This window comes from Neolamprologus brichardi, chromosome 7 (assembly GCF_056152115.1).
Source record: "Neolamprologus brichardi isolate AB-2024 chromosome 7, ASM5615211v1, whole genome shotgun sequence".
Taxonomy (NCBI): domain Eukaryota; kingdom Metazoa; phylum Chordata; class Actinopteri; order Cichliformes; family Cichlidae; genus Neolamprologus; species Neolamprologus brichardi.
Genome location: NC_142110.1, coordinates 9,652,675 through 9,679,768, shown reverse-complemented (window position 1 = coordinate 9,679,768; position 27,094 = coordinate 9,652,675). Strand labels below are relative to the sequence as shown.

The window sequence follows — 27,094 nt, the reverse complement described above, 5'->3', positions numbered from 1 at the left end:
CACCCTCGGGGCGCGTAAGATTGAAAGCCATTTTCAGAGGAGTTGAAAAAAGGTCCGATCCATAATCACCAAAAGTACCTCTGCCTTCTGCAGAATTACAATAGCAAGCATTTAAATGACCGACGTCCATAGCTGTATCTCCCGTATATCACTGCCGGTCGTGACTCGTATACTGCGGGCCGAGCCGAACCACACGCTCGGTTTCAGTTTCACGTTAATATCCTTCAGATTAAGCGGTGGGGTGGCCACTCCATCGCTGCGCAGCATGTTCTCTTCTTGTTTTCCATGCAGACACAATGGAATATAATTAGTCGATAGCTGCTTTGCACTCAGGCCTCTGCATGTTGCTAATAAATGCTAACAACAGAGAGTGAAGCCATATGTCATTTGCTGCATTAGCCACTGTACAGTTTTGTCAGGGAGACCGCTTGCAAGTACATTACATACATTAGCAACGTTTCCAGTCTCTATCAGTCCTCTGATTACAATAAATGCTCCCTCGCATTGTAACGATGGGCTTCACAATAATGGCCCATAAATTAATACAGTGCTCAGCAGTAAATACTATTATGCTGTTAGTGTTTACAGCATACCCATGTATATGTAACTGAATCGGTGGATAATCACTATTCACAGAGGCAGTCCTTCCAACACAGCAGACACTTACTGTCCATTTGCCGGGACAGTGCCCCTAAATGTCACTGATTCCAACAAGGGACTGTTAAGTGCATCACAAGCTGAGCCTTACGACTGTTACGATACACCAGCAGTACACCGGATCTCTTTTTTTTTTTAATCTTACAGAACAGGGGGCAGCTGTGAAAAGCTTGTTAAGGTATAATTCACTGCTCTGTCTGTGTCATTTGGGCCTTGTATTATCACTGAGATCATTCCCACACGCACAGGAGCGCGGAAGCCCTGTGAGTGAATGGCAAGCAAGCATGTATGTGTGTTGGGGGTGCTTCCATATGAAATGTACACGAGGGTGAATCTCAGTGGTGTTAATGGCTTTTTAAATGTCAGGGAAAGTCAGGGAATGATAAAAGAGAGATCTGTTATCCATGTCCTCATGATCACCACCGAGCACGCCGCTGTTCTCACCTCGCTGAGGAGCCTTCAGCTTGTGTGTGTGTGTGTGTGTGTGTGTATGTGTGTGTGTGTGTGTGTGCGCAGGAGTAGTCCAACTTCAATCCCTGCTGATGCCAGCATGATTTATGCACCAATCAGATTAGCTCTGAGAGAGAGGGCGAGACAGTGCGAGAAAGGGAGTGGGACATTAGATATTCGGCGACTTTCTGGTTTATAGTGATTTTCGTTGGGTATTTGGCCGAATACAGACTTTGAACAGCTAAAAATCGTTTCATTAATACATTTTTATTCTTCTACTCGCATCGCTGTGCATTCATCACTGTGTTAATTTTTTGCTCAATACAGATGGATACAGTAAAGACGAGGCATTGTGCCTGGAGGAAAGTATTTATGCTTTTGTGCTGAGTAACGACCCAGCTGAATTGGAGGGGAAATTAAATCAGTAGGTTTATTGTTCATAAAATATATCTATATCCAGATGTAAAATTAAATGACTTAGAAGAAGCTACATTCAGCTGATCCCTTATTCATAAGAGGTAGCTCCACATGTGTGATTTGCCGATCTTTTTAATGCAGGAAGGCCAGCCTGATTCAACTCGGAATCAAACCGGAGAACTTTTGCTTAATAATACATTAAAGGGTCCATAACAGATAATTGTTTCATAACCTTTTAAGTGGTCTAGATTTGTGGTGGACATTCAGAAAAGAAGCTCAAAAAGATTTAACAGAAATGGTAATAATGAGTGCAAAACCGTACCCTCAAACACACAATAATAACATGGACTGAACCACCACTCACAACCACTAGCACTTTATATACCTCTGTAGAAATTATCCACATATCTCACTTATCTTAACTGCACTACTGTATAGCTCTGTGTAAATAATCATTCTGTACATACGATAACTTTTAATCCTACAACTGTTTATAACTTGCATAGTTCACATTTCTGTATAACTGTATATCTCAGATTTCTGTATAGTTTTTTTATTTCATATTTATATCCTGTTCATAGCCTGTACATAGCTTGTACTCACTACAGCCTGTACATACTTATAGTTATAGAATATTCATAACATACTTCATACCGTGTACATTATAACATACCATAATAGACCCATTTCTGTAATATACTTACATATCTATATTATTGCTAATATATATTGTAATATATCTATATCACTAAAGCACTTCTGGATGGATGCAAACTGCATTTCGTTGCCCTGTACCTGTGCATGTGCAATGACAATAAAGTTTAATTCTATTCTAATTCTATTCTAAAATGATATACACGGGAAAAAGTAAGTGTAAATAAAGGAGTCTAAATGATGGTCAAAGTTAAAATACAATTTTTAAAAGCTAAAATAAAATTTCTTGGTTTGTTTTATTGAATAGTGTTTCACTTTTAACTTTGTGAAACAAAACATATTTTTACAATGTTGAAAACTGATAAATAAATGATAAATTCATCCTTCAGGCATAAAAGAGACACATGAAACTTCAGTTTGGAGTTTTAAAATTTTAGTTGTCGGTCTTTTCAGTTTTAAGTACACAAATAAACACATAAAACACAAATAAAGGTAGAAAGTAGTGCAGTAGCCTTCTGCTGTTGACGCAACAGATTTAATGCATCATTAGGGCCACCATTGTTTCCTTTCTCCCCTCGCTCTGGCTCTTTCATGGAGACAAAATCAGTTTTCGCTCAGTATCTCGAATCCTCATTAAAATCAACACAAACCATGCTCTCTAAAATTAAATCTTTGCATACGTGTGTGTGTGTGTGTGTGTGCGCGCGTGTGTGTGTGTGTGTGTGTGTGTGTGTGTGTGTGTGTGTGTGTGTGTGTGTGTGGTTTGCACAGCACCCTGGCCTGCTCTAACAGAGGGTTGAGTGATGTCACAGCAGACTGCATTTTAATAGAGAGGGAAGCAATTAGAGAGGGGACAGGCCGAGAGGTGGATAGATGGAGAGGCTGTCTGTGTGACACGTAGTGCGCTGAGTTCACACACACAACACACACACTCATTACTAAGGATGAGTTAATTAATTGCACAGTGATTCACGGTACTTGTAATTAATCTCGTAGATATGTGAGTGTGTTTTTGAGAGGTGACTCTTCTCCCTTCCATTTATAATTTACACACACACACACACACACACACACACACACACACACACACACACACACACACACACACACACACACTCTCTTCCACACACACACACAGACACACAGACACACAGACACAGACCAGTCTTCCTTAAGGCTACAACACAAAAATTCTATTATCTGCTTATTAGAGTTGTTGTTATTATTGATTATATTGTTCTTAAATATATTTATGGCCAATAAAACCTATTCAATCAGTGAGCTGACATATTTTGATACTTGACACAGGGTTTGGTATGATTTGTTACTTTTCTAATTGTTTAGTAACTTAAAACCTATGTTTCTTTTTCTAGCGCTTTCAAACTAGTGTATACCTCTCACTGTGTAATAAATGCTGAACAAAAACATAATAAGACATTTTATGTGTAATTAAAGGAGTTGGATATGTCTGAATAGAAGGTTTCCAGAAATGCTGTCTTTGTTGTTTTTGGTTAAAATACTTTTCAATCATGTAGCTGTATCTGATATTGCTGTGCTGCTGCTGTCACACAAAGTATCTTTGCAGTTTGTATATCAAGTTGTTGTGATGCAAAGCTTTAGGATTTCGAGGGAAAATACTTTACAATACCCCATGAGGCAGTATAAGGATAAACATGAATAGTTCAAACACGAGGTTGCAGTTGTTTTGAAACCTAAAATAAGTCGAAAGTTGAACTGTTGTGTTGAGTTTTCCGTTGTAGATTGTCGTGATAACACCAATAAGGTGATATCACATCGTGCAGTGATTGAAAGAGAGAAAAGCATCATGTTATCATTTATTTACCTTGTAGCGCTCGCCTTCATCGTGTCCCTGCAGAAATGGCCCTCACAGTCCTGTCCCTCTCTCTTTTTTCATTTCTTGGGAGGAGATTATACAGTTAAAAAATTAACTGTATTAATCTTGCTCTCGTCTCTACCCATGATCCTTTGCATTCATCAGCAGGAGTGGGAGTGGTGGAGCAATCACATTTGGAAATTAAACAAATAAAAAAAAGTTGAAGATAGCTGAGTGAGTGATGAAGCCAGCCAATTGCTAGCAGCATAAATCTCCCCCTGTCACCACCCCACCTCTGCCTACACACATTTGGATATTGTTATGATTTTACCGTGTTTGCATATATGAGCCTAATTTATTAGAATCAAACACCATCAAGATTATTTACAAGCAACTGCTGGTCTGCTGCCAATAAGCCCATTAAGTGCATTGTTGGAGAGTGGTTATATGATCAAATACACAATAGTAATTGTGAGTGGAGAGAGGCCAGAGTGATTCTCAATGAGGTGATTATCTGCGTGCAGGTTATTGTGCTATTTCAGCATGACATGTAAATCTGCATCGTTCCATCAATCACAGAGCCGGCTGTCAGCAGAGTGATGTGTGAAAATGACAATGACAACCCCAAAGGATGAAGAAGGAAACATCTGAATGACTAGTGCTCAAAAACGAATTCATTTTTATGTTTCAAAGAACGATAAGAGTTTTCTATGCTGGATACAAACTGGCTTCCAGTGTCTTTGTCCTTCTGTTGGCCATTATTAGTACATCACAATGAAACTTGTAAAAATGCATGCATGCAAAAAAAAAAAAACGCTACAAAATACAGAAACACACCGACCAGCTGTAAACAGCACAGACTGTGATGGCAATGCTTCAAGGGGGCAACAAACAAATGATATAACAATAGCTGAGACATGCTTGTTACTATGGCTGTTTTGGTGGTATTGAGGTTATGTACATATATGTTTTCTTAGCTTTAATGGCCTGATTCATATATTGGTTTAGTTTAAGTAGTTTTTTTATAGGGACAAGTCTGTTACATGAACCAGGCAGTATACCACAGCCTAAGGCAGTTTGCACTGCCCGATTGTCTCGCTTGTCTTTAAGAGCTATTGAAAGATATGATATTTTTAAATGATCCCTGTGCTTATTTAATGGGTAACTAGTAAACAAATCAAGTAAATTATGCGGTTCCTAAGAGTAGCTAAAAAAGTAAAAGTTGGCTAAAAGCCTGTTCCACAGTTAAATATGCAATAGTAAATGAGCTAATAATAACAATAAACCATTCCTAACAGCAATGAATAATACAAAATAAATCAGTAACTTCCAAAAGTTGTATAGACTAATTATTAGTTTTAAAGTTTGTTGATTACAGTATGATGTTCATTTTGCAAATTATGGTCATACGTTGAGTAAAACACATTATATGAAGTGGGGTATGCTTTAGGGTGGGGCTCCTCTAAGATTGACCACATAAAGGGAAAAAATATAAGCTCGGCTGTTCACAAATCAATGAGTGACATCACAGTGACTGTGACCATCATCTGTCGCACTTTTTGTCTTTTGGTATTTTGGTGCTTTTGGTATTTTTGACGTGTTGTTGAGCTCAGCTTTCAGGGTTATCATGGCCACCACTATAGTGCATTACATGTATTTAGCTACAAGGAGATATGAAGGTATTATTGGTGGAAGTCTGTAATATTGTTTTATTAGTCCTTGGATCAGATAGTTTCTGAATTCAGACTGTTTTTCGGCATCTGTGAGAAATGTAACCATTTAGAAGACTGCTAAAGAAAAACTTTATAATAAAACAACTTTTTTTTTCTTTTCTTTTCTTTTTTAAATAAATTAAAAGTTGTAAGAATAGTCTCCCAGCAACTTGAACAAACCTAATGTATTTTCTTTCCCATTTGGGTTTCCCAAAAATATTTTGCACTGTTGAGCTGCTTCAGTCATATTCCCACGACTGTACACCAACAACAGGCACTCACGCCTACAAACACACACACAGCAAGTGAGAAAAAAGTGACATAAAGCAGGGGTCTGGGGCTAAGTAAGCAGTACACCAGGTTATGCGTCATTTACCGCGGCTCAATAACAACCTTTCTGTCTGCCCGACACACCTGGTCACACAAAATGACACATGCTGTCCTTTGAGAATGCTCACACACAAACACACACACACACACACAGAGCATATCTTTTTTCACCCCTTGGCGGCCTTAACCAGACACATTACATCCCCACTCAACTATCTGCTCGTGACAGATGTATTTATGTAATGGTTTTGATAGGTATTGATCCACACGGCGGAGCCAGTTAAGAAATAGAGAAAAACGAGATTTTAAAATCAACATGGCCGAGGGGGGTGTTTGGTGGAGATGATAGCTAAACAAGAAGATGAGTGACATGAGCGAGAGAGAGAAAAAATCATGTCAAAAGTAAAGCGAGGAAAGTCGTGCCAGCGAAACCTTCAGAGGAAGACGCTCAGGTGGAAAGCGCTCGCGAATTTGATTCACAAAAAGAAAGATCTAAGAAACATGCACAGTGTCTCTGCAAGTGTGTGTGTGTTTGCAATGGCATGATCGTGTGTGTGCGTGTGTGTGACCTTGGCTTGGCCCGGTGGTAAAGTGGGGCGTCAAGAGAGTCAGTGTGTGAGCAGTCAAGCGTTCTCCCTCAGATTAGCAGGCTTTATTACTGCCACCAACCACTGGCCTGACAAATCCTCTTATTTCATTTTACCTTCCTCTGCCTCTGCCTTGTTCTTTTCCTCTCACTCTTTTATTTCACCTAAAACCTCCTCCCTCTCTTTCCTTCCAGCCCTGCATACGCTAGCTTTGCATGCTTCACCTTGCACCTCTCCTGGCTCCCTCGCAAGTTTTCCCTCACAGCATAACAGCCCTATTTTCTATTTCCTCCCTCTTTTCTCCTCATTGTCTTTCCGTCTTCCGCACGGCTCCGCTGAAAGCTACACATTTCTTTTTCTACCTTTCTCCACTCCACCTCTTGCTCTGCTCCTCCCTCTATCTCCTTCCCACTCCCTGGCTCTCTATAGTGTGATGAATCTGTAGACAGGGGCTAATAATTGTACTTCAGCCCAAGTGCTCATTTTTCTTTGTGTTTGAAAGCTGTGACAGGCAGGAGCTCTCTTTTTTTTTTTCCCCTCCACCCCCCTGTCCCTTGTCTCCCCTTTTCTCTTTCCCTTTTCTTCCTATCCTCACACAATGGGTGAGTAAAATAACTCAGGGTTTACAAGGTCATGCTGTCTAGCGGTGAGGACTCGCTGGGGATTTGGGAGTGGAAGGATTTCCTCAAAGGTGCCGTGTTGAGACTTCAATAAAAAACAGAAAGTTATAGATTGCACGAGCAGATCTACAGGGGGAAATAAGTGCATTTGATAGTGAACAAGCTCAGTAAACTTGGATTCAAATGTTACCATGACTATGAGTCTTCATGGAAGAATAAATGATAAACTGAAGCATTGCCATGGATTAAAAACATCTACATTTGCATGCATATTACACATATTTTTTTTAATCATTTAAAAGAGAACTCACCTTAAAATGCTCCACTTCCTGCCATATGTGGCAGTTGCATGATCTTTACAATGCATTATTTTAATAATAATAATAATGTGCCCAAAAATAAGTCTATTTTACTGCTTTTTATTCATTACATCTCAGAAATCAATGGTACAGTAATGGCATGGAGAAACTGGGGAAAAAATGTCTGTTTTTGTAATCCTGCAACAGAATGAAAGTATTTCTTTAAGAATCTGCAAACAAGACATAAAAAACATTTTGACAGGCAAATTTTTATATTAAAGTGGGCTAATTAAGTGGAAAGGAGCCTGGGGAAATAATCTTTTAATTTTAAAATATATATAATTTAAGACTCTATCAAAAAAGCAGCCTGCAAGCAATCCAAATCGTGAGATATTGAAAGAAAATCATATTTCCATTGACTCTGCTGTGGTACTTTATGAAAACTGATCATCAGTTTTCATCCTAATGCCATCCTCAAAAGAGAAAGATTAAAAGAGAGCAGTGGGGAGGGAGGATAACACAGAGTAAGACTTTATTGCCTGCTGTAGTTAGATGGTAAATTTCCTCCTGGCAGATATTTATTGGGTTAGTTGAGTCTAGAGAGAGCTTTAACATTGATTGTGATCATTAAATATATCCGCTCGAAATGGCAACATGGCATTCCTTCGGTCGATGGAGCCAATAGGAGCAGAACAAAGGCATAATCAAATCAATCCTCTCATAATTATTCTTTGAGAGGTGAAATTAATCACAAGAAGAAATAAAAACAATAATGGAAAATGAAATGATCAGTCGTAAACAATTACTGCCCAAATTGAAATGAACTCGGTGAAGGGGGAAAAAAAACTCAACTGTAAATCCGACTAATTAAAATAACATTCTAATGTATATCGGTTATTTGCTTTACACAGGCTTTCAGTTATTACATTGTTGGGTGTCGTTATTCTAAGAATTGGAATAAAGAGAAAAAGAAATGAAGGGAAACAGACTGTGACTGTGTGTGCGTGCGTCTGTGTGTGTCGAGCCTTAACTGTCGGGTCAAAGGATCAAGGTCCTCCTCTTGCGAGAGTCGTGCTTCTCCTTCTTCTCTGCTCGCTGAGAGGAAGTGTAGCATATTGATTAGCTATCAGATGATTCCGATAGGGCCTGATCGATAAGACTTTGCATGAAAGCCAGGCAGGACCCTCCCACTTCACTCAGGCACACACCCACTGATCTGCCACTGCAGTGCACACCCGCATACAAGTCTAGTTGTTTGTAATTCTCCTGAAGATTCTCCTTTGAGTTCTGAATCTGGCCCTTCTGTCAAAGGCTTTCTCATATGCTCAGCTTACATAGAATTGCGACTGATAGACTAAGCCTGCACTTTTAGTCGAGAGCGGCGATATCTGTAGGCCGCAAATGGTCTACGTTACATGATCGCACGTGTATAAAGTGCTTTAGCTGGTGTCAGACTGTGATAATATAAAATTTGCAGCACTTCTGAGATGTATCAGTCAAACTGATGTGTTTCCAGCACACAGCCTTCATCATTAGCACCAGTTTCTTGATATATAGTCATAAACAGCATTATGGTTATTTTATTCTGAGTTTCTCCTCCAGCAGAGAGGTTGGGGAAAGCGGGCTAACATTACAGAAGTCCCAGGTGTAGAATTACACTCTTTAAGATCATTTCAGGAGGCTATAAGAGCCTACAATAACATAACTATTTGAACAAGTCAGAATCCCTTTGAATAAGATTATATTTCAGTAGTGGTGAAGTGTGAGAACAAGAAGTGAGACTTAATTTTTAGAGGCCCAATAGAGCAAAAAAAAAAAAAACCCAAACAATTTTAATAAACCACATATGAAGTCAACAAAGACAAAACAACGGAACACATCAGGACAGACCAACTAAATCAAAATAAAACACAGAGGGAAACTAAACAGCTGACGTGCTTAACACACTGGCGAGTACGTCTGCTCACGACTTGATCAGTCACACACTCGGGAAGAGGAAAACGTCTCTCACAGAGGCTCATGTCAGCACATACACAAAATGCTCTGTAACAAGTAGGCGAATTCTCATGTTTGCCAAAGTATGGCCATGAAAGGGCCTGAGCCTTATCAGCACCATGGACAGCAGCTGGGAACATCCTTTATTACTGTTCAACTCCTCGTCTGTGTATGACAGATTTCTGTATTTTTAGTTTTTTCAGACACTAAAACAATTTTAAAACACACGTTATTTATACCGTTTGTTCAATCTGATGCAAAATAAAGAGGCAAAAAGATTCTGGACAGTTTAATAAAATGTTGTTTTGCTTGCTGTACTGTACATGCGGGTTGCTGACTGTTCCTGCTCTGTGTGTGCGTGCATGTGAGTGTTTGTACTGCATCTCTGTTCCAGGTGTGTGCAGTGCTGTGAAAGGACAGCGATAAGACACCTGTACTCTGGGTACAGAACAGATTATAACAGCAGTATCAGTTTCTGTGCAGGGCACAGCATGTTTCTGAATGTTCTGTCTGTTCCTGGGGTTTTTTTCTTCTCTTCAGTATGTCTGCCAGGAAGGGAAGAAAAGAAACAATACGTGAACAATGTGTGAGAGTAAATTATATTAAGTATAACTGTGATGCTGTGTCATTCTGATGATTGTGTCGATTGATCTGTTCTTTGAATACATGATGAGTGCATGTCCTGTTCTGTCAGAGGGGAAAAAATATGGTAAATGGACTGGTTCTTATATAGCGCTTTTCTACTCTTTCTGAGCACTCAAAGCGCTTTATACAACTACTATATATATATATATATATATATATATATATATATATATATATATATATATATATACTTTATACAAATACTGTAAAAACAGCTTTTTACTCTGTGATGTTCATACCTGGTTAGTACATTCTGGAAAACTGGAAACTGTCGTACTTAGACTTGTTGCTTACTTCTCAGCTTCCCACACAAATATCCCCCTAATGGTCTTCAGATGAATGGACTTCTATAGAAGAAATTCACATATTTCTGTACAACAGATTTTTATTGACTTGTTCTCTCTTTGTGTGTTTTTTTGCAGATATCATGACACTGGAATGCTGTTTCAAGACCAACCTACGGCATCCGGACTGCCATAAAGCACAATGTCTCAAAAGCGTCCCACCCCCTGTGGCTTCAGGGCAACCAATCCACAGCAAATCCAAAGCCGGAGTTCAATACTAAAGCGGATGATTTAAAAACAAAAACAAAAAAAAGGAGAACTGAAGAAATTAAAGATCCTGGACTCTGTAAATAAAATTCTCCACCTTCTGTATTTGTCATTCAAATGGACAAAGATTAACCCGTAAATATCTCCAAATTGTAACTTACCAGAGCATAGATTGTCAATACTTAGGTTGAGTAAAATAGCAGAAAAAAATATGATGTCCACCCCCCCACCCTTTAGCACATGGCCAGAAATCAGGATGTTGTAAATACTGTACAGAAAACAAATAGGGACGTTGATAAGAAATATAATTATTGCAAAATTGTGTACATAGCCATTAGAATCACACCTCTACTGTGTTTGTAATTCAATAAGTTTCACATGCCCGTTACTATTTATTTCTTCTTGCCCAAAAAGATTTAGCACAACAATTAGCAAGCGCTCTGTATCAGAATAGGAAACATAAACACCAACATAGAACTAGACAAGAGGATACTGAACTTAGAGACATTAATTGGGAAGACATTATATTTGCTGATAGCCCACTATTGCTGGAATCAGATGCATATGCCGTAGAGTGTATGCTTACTAGTTAAACCTTGTATTGTTATCAAAACAGGTCATTTGCATTTTGTTTACATCTAATTTAAGTAGACGTTTGAGAAAAAAAGGACTTTAGAGCTTAAAAAGGTTACAGAGACACACAGACAAAGAACAAATTGTGACAGGTTCGGCTCAGATCTTCACCTTTCCCCCACTCCCGGTTTTAAAATACTACAGCAGAGCTTAACTTCACTTAAACTTTAACTAATTCAATAGATTGTATATGAAATCCCCTCCTGTGCTGTATATTTAGTGTTTTAGACGCTGTAGTGATGTGACATATCCAGATGGGCTTCCATGGTTTGGCAGCTCTTACAGTTAGTCCACACCTAACGAAACATCAGCTGTTTCCTTTCTGATTCCTCTTTGGCTAGTTGCCCTCCTCTTCCTCTTCGTCTTCTGTCCATTAGAGGGCCTGTATGCCCACTGACCTCTCTGCGACCAGGCGCTCGCTCAGCTCCCACAGGCTGGCAGCACTGCTCGGATCCTGGGCCTGGGCGGATGTCTGGCAGCGGAAGCAGTTGTTGAAGTACATGCCGCCCAGCCCTTCCAGCTCCGGTGCTACCGCACAGTACACTGTGGTGGCCGCCCCTTGTTGCTGTGGACAGACAAAAAAAAAAAAACACAAAAAGAAGAAGAAGAATCAGTGGACGAATCGCGACGCTGAGACAGCAAGGCGGCGTCGGCCTGCAGGAGCAGACAAAATATGGAGAACTCGTCTAACGACACGCAGACTTTAGGATGTGTGCTGTATGGAGGAAGAGACAGAGGACATAAAGCGGACTCTGACCACATTCCTTTGTCCTCTGTGAGACCCACACACACATAGACAGACACACGCATACACACACAGACAAAAAGAGACAGCAGGACTGTGTCTACAGGGGGGGAAAAAAAGACTCGCGCACACGCTGTCTCTCCCCTCTCCCTGCATCCCGATGACTGGGTCATATAACTCCTTACTGTATATATATTTATATACATATATTTATTTATTTATTTCTCTGCCAGGTGTGTATAGGACATCTCGCTATGTGGGACCGTGTGAATGCTACAGATGTATAGACTCACAGTGGATAAGGCGGGAACAAAAATATTACACCAGCTCCTGTCTGGATGGGAGTCGCCAGGGAAACTACAGCTCTGACGTGCGATGTGTGAACAGCAGGTTTCAATGCCATGATTATCAATATGTATATTTTTCACGTGATGTTTATTAATATTCAAGTGCTGGAAAATACAAGTACAACTAACTATTTCAATCAAAAGTTTTTTGGTTGTTGCGTACAACACACAAACACGTCGCGCGGTTTTCCCTCCAGTTCTTTCTCAGTAATTCTCCTCTCAAGGCAAGTTTAAAACCTGAAGATCACTCAGCCCGGAAAACTCACTCTGCTACACGTCGTCTCAAGCCGAGACGCGCTGTAAAAGTGAAACAGTATTTTTACGCAACCTGCTAAGTTCTCTAATACACCCCATCCCATCAGTCAGTAATTAGCAGGGATATTCACGGCGAGAGATTTCGGTGACATTTGAAAATGAAAGCTGAAACTGCGGCAGAATAAACACGTCAGAGAGAATTACACACATAACCCGACCGCTCAAAGAGGGATCTTTCATGCTGCAGCTCCGGCTAAAAGCTGCTGTGACAGCTTCCCTGCGAACTCCAGGGCTGGAGACGACTTCTATGCGGCCACATGAAATGGCTCGCCTCTTTATCTCCTGATGTGAGGGAGCGAGAGTGAGACGGGGGTGGGGGCAGAAAGAATGAGAGGGAACACTGATGTGATGACTGAAGGCTAGTGTTTAGCACAGAGCACTGGCACACACTGAGACAACCACGTATATGCAGTAGTCAAACGCGGGCAACACACACAAACGTACACACAGGCGTAATGGAGGCACATTACAGGCCAACTGTTTGAACAGATTCCCAAAGCACAGGCCAGCACACTAAAAGTGGCAAGATCCTATGTCATCTAAAGCATTTATGCTTTCACAGCCTAGTACAAAAATATGCACCAAAATGCAAATGCTACGAACACAAAAACACACACACATAAAGCAGATTCCAGGAAATGTTTCTCTCATCGACACACGCAAACCTAAACGGGCACCCACACACAACTCCCTCTAAGCTCTGAGTAAAGTTCCACCAGGAGGAGCCCTGGTGTGTAACGTCGCAGAAGCAGATTGAGCGTGTTTGAAGTGCTCCGTGATGAGAGAGCTCGTAAACAGCAGATGAAAAAGGCAGCATCTCTCTGTGCGCCTCTGTCTGTCTCACCTGCCAGTGAGGCGATAACTTCATCCACATCACATGTCGCCATATCAAAGACCGACAAATGCCAAGCAGTGTCTCTGAGTTGCAGGTTCACACGCACTCAGTTCAACTCATCTCTCTCACTTAGGGCATCTGATTTAGCTCGCCTGAAAGCCAAATGCCTTTTAAACTTCACTGAAGATTTCAGCGCCGCCGGCTCTGACACCCTGACACCACCTTGAACTTGGCTGACTTTCAGACAAGTTTGTTTGTGTCCAATTACCAGACAGTTGGGTTTAAATATTGATATAAAAAAAAAAACAACTTTCATGTTCAGAATCCAGATTTATGTGGCTGAAATCTGAAAGGCATTTCTAGTCTTTAGAAAAAGCTTCTCTGCTGGCTGCCACGCATGCAGTTAGTGACAAACGGAGCAGTACGCGGGCTGTTTGTGCGGTGTGCCCAGCAATGTGCTATCTTATTGGTGTTTAGCTCATCCCCCTCACCACTTGACCTTGTGACCTCTGTAAAAGATAAGGCTGATGAGATTAGGCATTAACATGCTCAACCACCCACCACAGCCATTTATCACTGTGTGTGCGCGCGCGTGTGTGTGTGTTTGCAGATACCAGGCAAGTAGGTGGCGGGCAAGGATTTCGCTACACTTACAGTTACACGCTGCCTGAACACAAGAGCGTATCTGCGCACAAGCACGAACAGATACACATATGAACAACCCGCATGGAAGGTAATGCCACTAAACCAGTGTGCATCGAACACATCTGTGCCGTCCAAAGATGATTTCCAATCCAAGTTCAACTGTAGATTAAGTCTGTAAATTAAGCTGTCTACAAAATGATGGGTTAGTGTATTTCTATACTGTGCACCTTAATGTGAAGCATTACCTTGACTACAGTAGTTTTATTATCAGAGACATCTATGGTACCCAGAGCTACGACGTCTGCCCAGAGAAGCTGACTTGACACTGACTTAAGCTCCAAAAATATGGATACTCTTTCGGAATTGGCCTCTTCAGGCATTTTAGCCCAAAAAATAAAAAGTGAGACAAGTATAGGAATGCAGTTACAAATCTAACTTTAAATGCTTTGAGAGGGAAACTCTTTAAATCCTTTAGACGACCATCTTGCAATTCCACTTTAGACTTAAGCATGACTTCTTTGGATGACTTCAGACTTCACTTTCACATTCCCCAAAACAAAACTAGCTCTGTTACCACCACACTGATTCTAGGAGGGAGGGAGGGAGAGAGGAAGGGGACAGACAAGGAGGATCCAAACCAACCAAAACAACTCCAAACCGAAATTTTTTTCTCTATGCTAAAAATAAAATGCAAAGATCTCAGCAATATGATAAACCAATGCCAAGTGCAGAAGCGGGTTTTATAGATTACGTGTGTGTAGATCTTCCTTTGTGGGTAATAAAAATAAACATAAATACTGAGGAAAGACTTACAAAACACCCTGCAATAAGCTGACTGCTGATAAGTGGCAATAAGCCTGTACTTAGCCTGGGATTCAACACTACGGTTCTGGAACTGCTCTGGGACCAGATCCAAGTCTTCCAATCTCAGCATTGACTCAATACCCAAGGACCTCATGGACTTGCAATAGAAATGTCCTTGTATAGTGTTACGCAATAACCCGTTGTTGAGAACATCTTACTGAGCGTATCAAAAGCAAAAAGGGTACGTGGGGGAGATGTGATGTTGAATTAACAGTATTGTTACTTTGCCGTGTTCTGTTTTGTGTCTTCATCGTCCGAGTTGTATAAGCTTTCTCCGACCCTGTGCATGTGACCCTTTGACCCCCACATCTGTAGTTACGTCATTGACCTCTCCCTCTGACCTGGATGTAAATAACCCAGTACTGTAGAGCAGTCTGTTTTTGGCCCATCCCTGTACATACAAACCTGTAAATACTAATGGCTATGCATGCTGAACACCTAGCAATTCTTTCAGGTACTTTTATAATCCCCAAATTCTCATATGGCATGTGCTATAAAAAAAATAATATAAAAAAGTAGAAAAAGTAAAAGATTCAAATAAAAAAAAAAAAGTTTAAAATAAATGCGTTGGTAATATTGTCAGGCAATATCCTCTCTTGGACAGTGTGTGTAGAGTCTTCCTGTTTTCTTACTCCTGTGGGTGGTTCTCTCCCTTTGCCTGTCCTGTGTTTCTGCTCACCATCTGTGTCAGTTGTTGTCAGTTGGCATTTGTACAGCAGCGAGGGTTGAGGCAGAGAATAAAAGAGAGGGGGAGTGTTCACCAGCTGACCTCTGTGATGGCACTCCAATTCAGCAGCAGTGCTAAGTTTTGGCAAAGCGCTTTGCGCCTGGGACACAATTTAAAAAGTTTGTGCCTGGCCCGAAGCACTCATACTGTACAGCATACTGTAAATCAGTGTTTGCAGTGTGAAGGCCCTCTATATATGTGCAAAGGTACAAATTGGGTGTTTTTCTAAGTTTAATAATCTGGAGAACCTACTGTTTTTAGCCCATTTTAGACAGTCCCATTTTAGGAAAACTGACATGTTTTCTGTCCTCATTTGTAACTAGTAAAACATCTGGATTCTAAAGACAAGTACTTTGAGAAAAGTCGTTTTTAACCATCCAGTGTCATAAGGCTACGGCACTCAATTGGAAAAGTATTTCCTGGCTTGTAGTCTTAGTAAAGAGGAGGAGTGCAGTTTTTGCCTCAGCCCTCTGCCACGCCTCGTGGAGTAACTATCCTGAAAAGTGGGACTCCAAACTGATTGTGATTCTGTTCCAGGAATGTTTTTTCTTTTTTTTTCCACCCTGAACCTGTGATGTTTAAAATAGATGGAGGTGTCTGATTTTTAATCTGTGCTAAAGATATTTTACATTTAATAAATAACCATTGAAATCAAAGCTTGGTTTTTGTGCAGTTTATGCGTGTACGACGGTGTGCGTTCAGAGCCATCTTTGCCCTCAGCTGTAGTAACCTCTGCGAGCTGACAGCTCAGCTGAGCGTGCCCGGCCCAGCTGTAGAGGGAATCCTGGGTAATGCGGTCCCCACAGATAAACAAGCTGCCCTTCTATTCAGCTTGAGCACTCAACCAAGATGAGAAGAGATTAGCACCTAAAACACCCCAGCGCACACTTCAGAAAGCACCCTGACACTCACAACCATGAATCCGAGGTGGCCTCCGTCACCCTGACTGAGGTAACGTTAGATAACCAAAAGTCTAAGTGCTCTGTTCTTTAAAAAAAAAACATAAAGAAAACTCTATTATGTATAAACTGAGAGCCTGGTTAGATCCCCAGAGAAGATCAGATCTTCGCATCATGGTTCTTTCCAGTGACTAGTGTACTTCTGGTCATCTGTATGCACTAAATGCTATTTCATAATGTCCATTAGCGCACAGGCTGATGGCTAATACTCACCTACAGGCATCGTGCTCTCCTGAGGGGCATTAAGGATAGGATGGAGGGACCGGCTTCCCTCCTCCCTGCTTCACATTCCCTTCCTTTATCCTACCTCCTCATTCTCTGTGTCTATCTGCCTTACCCCCTGCTTCTTTCTCAGCCCTATCTTCTCCATCAACCGTGTGTAGATCCTTATTCCCCTGCAACTTCATCCTCCTCCATCCCCATAACTCACTGAAGGCGTGCAGACCGACTGTAACTGAGGCCTCACGGGTAAATGGTCATAGTAGGACCTCTTGGAGGTAAAAGGATCTCTTTCCCTGGAGCCCTGAATCACAGATGAGCACTGTCAACGGTCTTTCTTTCTGTAATACAGTGAAGCATGTGAAGGCAAACAGAAAAAGGAGCAGAGGGGTAAACTGCAGGAGTGACAGAACACAACACAAAGCGCAGCAAAACCCCCCAATGCCTCTGCACTATTTCTCTCTCCTTTTTCTCCACGGCCCTCCCTTTACCCCTTTTGCGCCAGATAAGATCAACCAAGTGTCAGTCATCAACAGCCTCCTGTCACACAGTGATTGTTCGACTGTTATATGCTTGTGTAAATGTGCAGTCCAACGCGACATCGCTGCATACATTTAATGCTCCCATGTTCAAGGGAACAATAGAAGAGGAGGTAAGAAACGAAGTGCAGGGAATGCAAAGGACAAGGAGGGGAGGGGAGGGCATAAAGAAGTAAGGAGAGACCGGTATGAGTAGGAAACGAAGCAGGAGGAGGAGATGAAGGAGCTAGGACACAATGCATCCAAGGGGAAAACGACGGGGAGTCAGAAGGACTTGCGCAGCGACTGTGAAACTATCTCATTTTTATCTTGTGAGAGGACTTCCGAAGTGATCCGCACAACCTAATTATTTTCCCCTAATAAAAGCAACATATGCTAAGACAATAAAAGGCCTTATTGGACACCTATTCATTAAAAAGGAGCAGTAAAAGGTGTAGGACTCTGGCGCAGGGATTAGCTTTTAACGGGGTTTTTCTCTGGCTCGAAATAGCCTTAGTCTTCCTTTAGCATGTCCATATGGGTGCATTGCCCACCATAAAAAATCTGAATTATACATGAAGAGGCCTGGCTGCTTTATTGGCTGTGATCTTCCTTTTCACTCTCACCTAATTGCATCAGTGCATGATACCTGCAACTCTGGACTCAATCCCTCTGTGATCTCGCCTACTGCACATGAGTGCGACAAGGCATGCAGATGCACTTTAATGTGAGGAACTGCGCAGAAATAAGCTGTAAGAAAGTACATATCGCTAAAGACAACCAGCCAGATAAGCTGTAATTCACACAAGTTTGTTAAGTTGGTAATAAGTTAGTTGGCATAACGCGTGCTAGCGAGTCACGTCTGACAGTTTGACACAGTGAAGCCATAATTCCATATGGTCAACGTACTGTAAGTGTCAGTATGCTTCTATTACGAGCAGAGCAATGCTGTCTGTCCCAATGTGATTGTGTGATGAGCTGGTGTAACAGGGCCACACACAGGTGTGTGTATGCTCACCTTCCCACTGATGCACCGGCTAATTGGTCTCCTGCGGCAACCTGACATATTCACACACTCCAACGCGCGCGCACATACGCGCAATGTAGCTCGCAATAGTCATACTCACGTGTAAACTGACTGTGCAAATGCGCACATGTGTGTGAACACAACCATGCATGTGTCTACATTCACAGGCAGCCTGCAGAGTGGACCTCCACATCAACTCATTATCACAGTGCTGACTCTGAGTGAAGAATGACACCTGAGCAGATACTGCTTATAATGTACGCTCTCCTGCTTAAAAGCACAGCAAAAGAAAATGAAAACCACAGACTACAACACTGTACTGTAAAACGCACAAGTCACCGGCAAGATACTCCTCAACAAAAAAAGGCAACTGCCCTCTAACAAATAAAAGACAATGCAAGCCAGTAGCAGCAGCTAATTTTCCAGTCATCCCTAAAATCCAGTACGACAACACGGAAATCCCAAATCTTACTGTAACAGTGTTCTGTGTTGTCGTGTTTGTTTATCCTTAGAATCAAAATGAGAATTAGAATACTTGAATATTCCCTGATTCTGACTCTAAATATTAAGTTATCTTGCTGTCAAACTCGAATTAACCTTAAACTAAGTTCAGTCTCCTCCCTTCATCTACCTCCTTCGTCTGTGGCTTAGAGAAAAATCATCTGGACCTATTGTCTGTCTTGTTCAGTTAGTCATTTCCTCTAACCGATTCTCCAACCACCCCCTTCCCTTGTGGTGGAGGTAGAGAGAGAGGGATGTTCTGTTTTAAATAAGAAGGCAGCACTGGCCCATTAAACTCTGATAGTAATGATATTAATTTGGCAGGAACGTGTCATTTTCACAGGAGAGCAACTAGCTGAACTGTCATTATACACACACACACATACACACACATAGGGAAAGCATTGTCTCATTCACACTGTGTCTGCACACACACATGCACAAACTCCTCCTGTGTGTCTCTCACAGACACACACACACGCACACACAAACCAGGAACATGTCACAGGAGAGCAGCTAGCAGTAACATTATGAGAGAGTCAGAGAGATCTGTTAATGGGATAGATTAGCGTGCCCTTGGTCACAACGGCTACAATCGAGCAACTGGAGCTGTGACTTATATCCATGTCCCCCATCGACTCCATGCACCCTCTTTACTCTTACACTTTCCTCATTTTCTCATCCACTGATGACTTCTTCATCTTCTTTTTTTCTTCTTTGTCTTCTTCTTTTTCATCCTTCCCGTTCCCGTCCCCTTCTTCTTCTACTTCCTCCTCTTCTTCCTCTCTCAGCTTCACATTTTACTCTGCCTACTTTGCATTCCCCAGGTTCACGAGGTTCATGGAGTTCATGACCGCCTAGCGGAAACTTGTCAAACACAAAGGCTGCAGTGTCTAGGAAAGAATGGCAGAGGTGTTTGTGTTGCAACCTGACTGAAAAGCATGAGATATTATCAAAATTGTCTTATTGCATTAATGATTTTGCTAATTGAGCATAATGAGCACAGACGGATGACTATCTTTAAGTGTTAGCAGTGTGCCACTCTCTCGACCCATCAGCCTGTCTGATGAATTGGCTTTTGAGGACAAAGGTCACTTTTTGGGGGGGCTTCTGGTAGCCATGATACCTGATATCCCCTGCAATACTTCCTGTTCAGTCTATTGGTCATTGTTGGCAAAATAAAAATTAAATTAAATTAAAAAGTTGATGCTAGCTGATGGTTTCAAGGCTGCTTTTTTTTTTTTAATGTAATCACGCTTTTACTGTCTTATCGGTCAGTAGAAGACGGACTAGAATCAGAGTATAAACAGAAACTGGAAAGCGTCTGGTACCCAGAAGCAAACACAGAGAAGCTGCACTTTTCTTGGAAAGGATGGCAGTGTTGTTTGTATTGTAACCAGGCTGAGAAATAGGGACACACAGCAAAATTAAAAAGGCATCATTTTTAAGGAAGCCTAGTGACTACAGAGGAACTTACTAATCAGCGTGCGAATTACATTGCTGGGTATCTTGAAGTGTTAGCCATTTAGTGAATGAGAAGCTATCACAATCTACAATATTACATTCAAATACTTTATTATTATTACATGGCAATTATTACTGATAGTATTCATCTTCTCCTCATTTGTTGGGCTTTTATTCAAAAAACAAAATATGTGGAAGTTTTATCTGTGAATATGTATATACTGTACATGCATTCACTGGACACTTTATTAGTACAGCTCTTCAAGGGGGGAGAAAAGTGATTTGGACTTTAAATGTGGTAGAGTTGTTGCTGCCAGACAGACTGCTAGGAGTATTTCAGAAATTGCGGATCTACTGAGATTTTTCCACAATCATCTCCAGGGTTTACAAAAAGAGAGACTCTGAAAACGTCACCTGGTCTAATGACTCTTGATTTCTTCTGGAACACTGCGAACACTATAGCCTACCTGTGTATTCTCGTGGACCACGTCCATCACTTTCTGACCACAGTGTATCCCTCCTCTGAAACAGAGCTCAAATCATCTCAGACGCGTTTCATTAATGCTACAGTCAGGTCACTGTACTCAAATGACCACCTCGGTCAACAGATCTCAATTCAATGGAGCACCTTTGCGATGTGGTGGAACAGGAGAGTCACTTCGCAGATGTGCAGCCGACAAATATGCAGCAACTGTGTGAAGCTGCCATTTCAACATGAATCCACGCCACAAAGAATTAAAGCAGTTCTGAAGCTAAAAGGGGTTCAATTCAGTGCTGGCAAGGTGTACCTAATGAAGTGGTTGGTGAGTATTTATGCTTTTATAGCAGCGCAAGCCTACAATCATTCTGCAGCAGCTAAGCAGACTCTGACACTAATAAGACCTGTCCAGCACCTGTCTCGATAACACCGCTAAATATACTCTCTCTCTCAGACACACTTTTTTGCACACACACACACACACACACAGCCACAGAGTGTCTGGAGCACACAGGTCAGGCACACATGCCTGCATACACTCAAACACGCAGTGACCCTTAAAGCAGTAAACACACTACAAAGGGATTGTGTGTGCATTGTGCTACTTAAAAAGAATCATATTTACCTATTTTTACTGGTATGTTGATCCATGTGCATGGGTGTGTGTTTGTAAGGCAGGGTGAGAGTGTGCATGTGTGCATGCCAATATGTTCTTGAGAGAGAGAGAGAGAGAGAGAGAGAGAGAGAGAGAGAGAGAGAGAGAGAGAGTGTGTGTGTGTGTGTGTGTGTGTGTGTGTGTGTGTGTGTGTGTGTGTGTGTGTGTGTGTGTGTGTGTGTGTGTGTGTGTGTGTGTGTGTGTGTGTGTGTGTGTGTGTGTGTGTGTGTGGGTGCCTTCTGCGTGTCCACGCTGACCCCATCTCGGCACTCCTGACCGGTTGAATGCAGGCTGCATAAATTAGTGCTGATGCTCTGCGATGTAATTATGCTGCTGTCAGGATGGCCCCTCTACTCAAATTCATTTTAATAAAGTTGGTCTCCAAGGTTACCAACCCGGGGTCACCTTCGGTGTCATTCCCTATGGATCGCATTCTGAAAGTCTCAGGCCGGAGTACAGTAACACCTTCACACTCGCGGCCCCCGCATCACAACACAAACACACCTCTCACGGAATCGCTCAGGGCAGAGAAAGACAGGAAGCGGAGAATAAGAAAGAGGAAACAAGAAATGCAGAAGAGACAAAGAGGAGGATCAAAGTGTAATAATGTCATATAGAAAACACAAGGAACACAGAGGGAGGGTTGTAGGCTGAAATGAGTAGGTGGGAGCGTGAAGGAATAAAAATGAGATGAAAGGAATAAAAGGAGAGAAGGGACAAGGGTAGAGGGACAAGGAGAGGGCAAGGGAGTGTCTCTCTTGGGCAGATGGCGGGGTGTATTCTCATTTGTCCTGTTACGGTGTGTGTGTGCCAACACTAACCTCCAGGGCAGCGCAGAACACGCTCTCAATTAGCCAACAACACAGACTTGCACATACAGCCAGGAGAGAGGGAGGCACAGCTTTGTCTTGACACAAGAAATAGTTAAACATACAGAAACAGTGGACACAGCTACAACAGCAGCCCATCGAGAACCCACATAAATTAAACATATTTCTAATTACTTCAAACGCCATTTTATCATTAACATAATAGTCTGAGTATGATCTGTTTTCTTAGCTTATGAGAGAAGACGATGATGCACCATTTGCAGTACGAAAGAAGTGGACGCATTTTGAAATTCAGTGCTGGAGAAATTCACAGATATCCTCTGAGGCTGTAACTATATATTATTTATCATAATATATATTGTAATTTGGTTTTCATTATAGATTGTCATTTCATCATCATATTTCAGGAAGGATTTGCTTTTAAAAGCATCATTTGCAAAGGTTGATGGGCTGAGTTGTTCTTCTTCTACAATGATATTAATTCAAAAGGTTATTAACTTACACATATTTATGTTTAAGCTGTGTACAAAGACCAGTAACAATAATATGTGTGTCAGTTTAATTTTATAGCAGCAAAGACATAAGGTGAATATAGTTTTGCTCCCCCGCTCTGTACTATTAGCTTTTACCATCTCTGTTTGACGTTGTATGAGAATATTGACACTTCAGTGAGTGACTGGCCACGTTCACGCAAACACTCTCCCTGCACTTTCATACACTGTGTGAGATGGTGTAACCTAGCAGTGTGGGCCGGGGTGACTTTGACTGCCTGTTTAATAGTTACAGCATCACGCTTTGTTAGCTGCAGGTAATTTATGGTTGAACTGGCCTGATAGTCTGATACGATCGAATGCCCTGACTGTCGTTACCAGCCAGCCCCAAAGACACAGAAGAAGCCTCTATCTAAGCGCAGGTAGGAGAGAGACACAGAGGGAAAGAGATGAAGACGGCAGACTGCGGGGTGACTTGAACTGTTGCTACAAGAGGAAGAAATCAGGATTTTCCCTGCAGAGAAATAAAAAAGTAAAAATGAGCGTGACAAAAGCATACCGGGGAATGAGTAATGCGGATAAAAGGCGTCGACGGGCGGGGGCGCGGGGGAATTAAAGAGTTGCAGAGCAGTTAAGTTCTCAGCTTCCTCTCTTGAGGTGTGCTGAGAATGAGATTGCATTAAATACTGACGGTCTATTCATCTGAACCGCACCAAGAAGGAACATTTAGTTAATTGAATGATTAATAAATTCAGCTCAGTCACACATTTCACTCGGGTGTTTGCTTTGGATAAAAATGTCTGCCAAATGGGACGAGTCATTACCAGCAGCAGCAGCAAGGCTGGCATTGTTTTCACCTTTAGCGTCTGTGTGCTTTTTTTGTTTCTTTGCCTGGTCCTGGAGGCACACTGTGGAAGGACCTATGACAAAGATGCTTTTGTGCTTTTGTGGTTTCTTTACAACCGTGCAAAACGATTCACCGCGATTTACACGTGTGACGTTCAGAGTAAAGTTTGGTGGCTCTTGGTGGTCAGATTAAAGCCTGTTGTGCACGGCTGTAAGAAGGATTTGGAAATTAGTGAGGTCCAGTATCATATTTAAGGCCTGCACTTCAATGACCTGTTGCAATCCAGCTTTCACTGGTTAGGCGAATGTGTAAACCACTACACTGCAAAACTATGAAATATGAAAAAATAGCAAAATATTACACAGAATTATTCCCTCACTTGAAATACAAATATCACAAGGTGAAAAGGTTGGTTACTACTAGAGCATCACACTGGTTCGTGCCAATTTTTACGCACAATCTGATATCCTCGTGTTGGTGTTGTTCCCAGATCATCATACTAAAGGTTGTTCCAGGATCAACATTGCAAGTGACCAATCAGAATGTTGTGATGTCATACTTTTGCAACTTCGGGAAAAAACGGCGTAAAACAAAAAACTGTACTTAAGCTGCGAGAAACCGCCTTTGTCCGCCGATCAATGGACCCTAACCCTGACCCTAACTCCTAACCCTTTAATAAACGCTAAGCAGAATTGATATTGTCCTTGCGACATTGGAATTTCATAAATGCACGAATGGGTTGGTGTGCAAAAGAATAACGTCACAATAATGTGATTGGTCACTTGCAATGTTGAACCTGGAACAACATTTTCATGATGATCTGGGAACAACACCAACACGACGATATCAGATCATCCAATTTTTACGGTATTGTTTAGAAGGAAAATTCCCGAGGTCCAAACCTCAGTGACCCCCGTCAGCATACTGTTGGGGAAAGGGTCCCAGAAATATAACCTTTTACACCTCTGCTCTACATCCTTTTTCATTTGTGATGTATTTGTATGACACACATTTATCTAATAAGAGTATAAACATACACAGCATCATAAAATGTCTGTCTCCCTCTCGGTTTCATCAGTACGAGACGTTGTTTCGGCATGCAAAGTTTCCTGTTGCTGGCTCATCGTTACGTCTGTCTGTGAGACACGGGCTCTTCAGCTCAAACCGAAGCCCAAATGGAAAACCGACCTGCACCTGTCTCTCTAATATGAACGGGCACACGGCTCTCCACGCCCACTTTGCTACACCTGTTTCTCCTAATAAAGACAGGCAGAGACCCTTGCTCTACATACACCTTTCCCTCACCCTCTCTCCTAATCCAGTTAGGCAGGAACATCCTCGCCCTCTCCCCTCCGACACTCCTCCTTCTCCGGGATCGGCAACTATAATCTAGTCTGTCAGGCCGACCAGGTCCGGGACTGCCATTCTCCTTTCATCTGCCATCTTCAAACAGAATGAGCAAGCTTTCATATCACTGTTTGAGTGACAGGTAGGGGAGTCAGGTGGAGACAGGCCCGTGATATGGACAGGCACTTTGTCCTGTTTAAACACACTAATGGAGGATAAGAGGCCTGTCATAGAGACAGGTGGAGATAGGATGGGACAGAAGACGCAGACACTTGTCTAAAGGATGATTTGTAAATGCAGTGAAGGGGATGTGCAGTGTGTTACATCAGATCACAGAGGATGAGGTAAAGGGCAAACACCTCTGGTCTCACCTTACTTTGGGTTCATTTCACTTTTAGAAGACAGTCTGAATTTCCAAAACAAAATTCAAGTTTTTTGCCTTTAGAGGAGAAAAAAGAAAGCTTGTTGGTTAGTCACAATACAACTGACTGATGTTGGCAAACAAAAGGAGTCCAAGAACAGTGCTTCTCTTATTCCTGCACGGACTACTCCAATTTCAGTGTTACATTACCGCACAAATCACTGGTGAACACACACAAGCACGCACACAAACACTCATCTGAATCACAGCTTACACACTCAGCCTTTTGGATGGATGGTACCTGCATACAGGAGGAGGGGGCACACAAATAGGATTCGAAAGTGGTATGGGGGTGTGCAGCGGCAGCGGGGTGGGGTGGGACTGAGTCCATAAATAGGATTGTGTAGGAAGCAGGGCGAGCTAAATAGGATTGTAATGTACAGGAAAGGATGTATAAATAGGATATGAGAGTCAGAGCTGTGTTCTCACTAGTTCTGCGTCCCTGTGGTATAAGAGTTCTGTGGAACTGGCTGCAGCATGTATGCATGCATGTGTGTGTGTGTGTGTGTCTTTGTGTGTGTGTGAGAGAGCGTTTGTGTGTGTGTGAGTAAGTAAAGGCTATTAATGTGGAGGCTAATCTTAAGGCACCTGTCTCCTCAGGCAGAGTATGACCTCCACTAGCCAGGTTCACCCATGTTTGTCCTCCCACCTCATTTCTCACTTCCTCCCCCTCTCTCCCTCTCCTCAATCTTCAACCTCCCTTTCTTTTTGCCCAAGCCACTACTCATATAATATAAAAGCACCGCTGACTTATTCGAACAGGTAAACCGTTCGACTCATGCTGAGTGTGTGCCGTTCCCTTCCAAGAGAGGTCGACAGTCAAATCTGTCTACCTCTGTCTGCGGCTTTCTCGCTCTCTCTGTTTTTGGGGTCAGTGGGCTTTGGGAGCTGTCAGCGCAGTCCTGGTGTCTGGTGCTTGACAAACTAAGGTTAAAGGTCAGGGGTCAAGAGTTAGAGGCCAGGACGTGACCCTAAAGACAAACAGCGTGGGGAGAGGGTCATACCCTCGAAAGAGCTTGTCATTCTCCACGCAGGGGGTGATGTAGCGTGAGCATACATAGACTGTGTGCATGAAAATGCGCATCTCCGCTGTTTACATGTTGATGCCCTCTCTCTTTGCAGACACACACACCTGTCCTTAAAGCGCCGTCTGTGACATACGCTGTGACGTGACGTGCGATATGTGTCATGTTTGCATGGCCTGCTTAGCCTGTTTATGGGTCCTTGTCAGTATTGCTCCTCTCCTTCACTTATGGTTACTTTACAAACCTGTTTACACAGCCAAGGTCACAATGGACCGCTATGAAAACATCATCTTCTATATAAGCCAAGGCAACAATGCATAAGAAACTGACAATGACACAGGCAGTCACATAAGGTGAGTAATACTCTCACAGTCATATCATCATATTTTAAGCGCGTGGCGAGTGTGTGTGTGTGTGTGTGTATTTGTGTGTTTGTGTGCAAGGCACAAG

At 42.1% G+C, this 27,094-nt stretch overlaps 2 protein-coding genes across 2 annotated transcripts in view; one reads left to right on the top strand and one right to left on the bottom strand.

Annotated features, from left to right (window-relative positions):
• mafb (MAF bZIP transcription factor b) overlaps positions 1 to 16,518 on the top strand; it is a 51,361-nt gene extending 34,843 nt beyond the window's left edge. The window contains exon 3 of the mRNA XM_006789487.3: positions 10,623 to 16,518. The gene's annotated coding sequence lies outside the window, so the exon portion shown is untranslated. The remainder of the gene's footprint in view (positions 1 to 10,622) is intronic.
• wwox (WW domain containing oxidoreductase) overlaps positions 10,405 to 27,094 on the bottom strand; it is a 131,337-nt gene continuing 114,647 nt past the window's right edge. Inside the window, exon 9 of the mRNA XM_006789486.3 lies at positions 10,405 to 11,949. Within this exon, the coding sequence (XP_006789549.3) occupies positions 11,758 to 11,949 (192 nt within the window). The 3' untranslated portion in view covers positions 10,405 to 11,757. The remainder of the gene's footprint in view (positions 11,950 to 27,094) is intronic.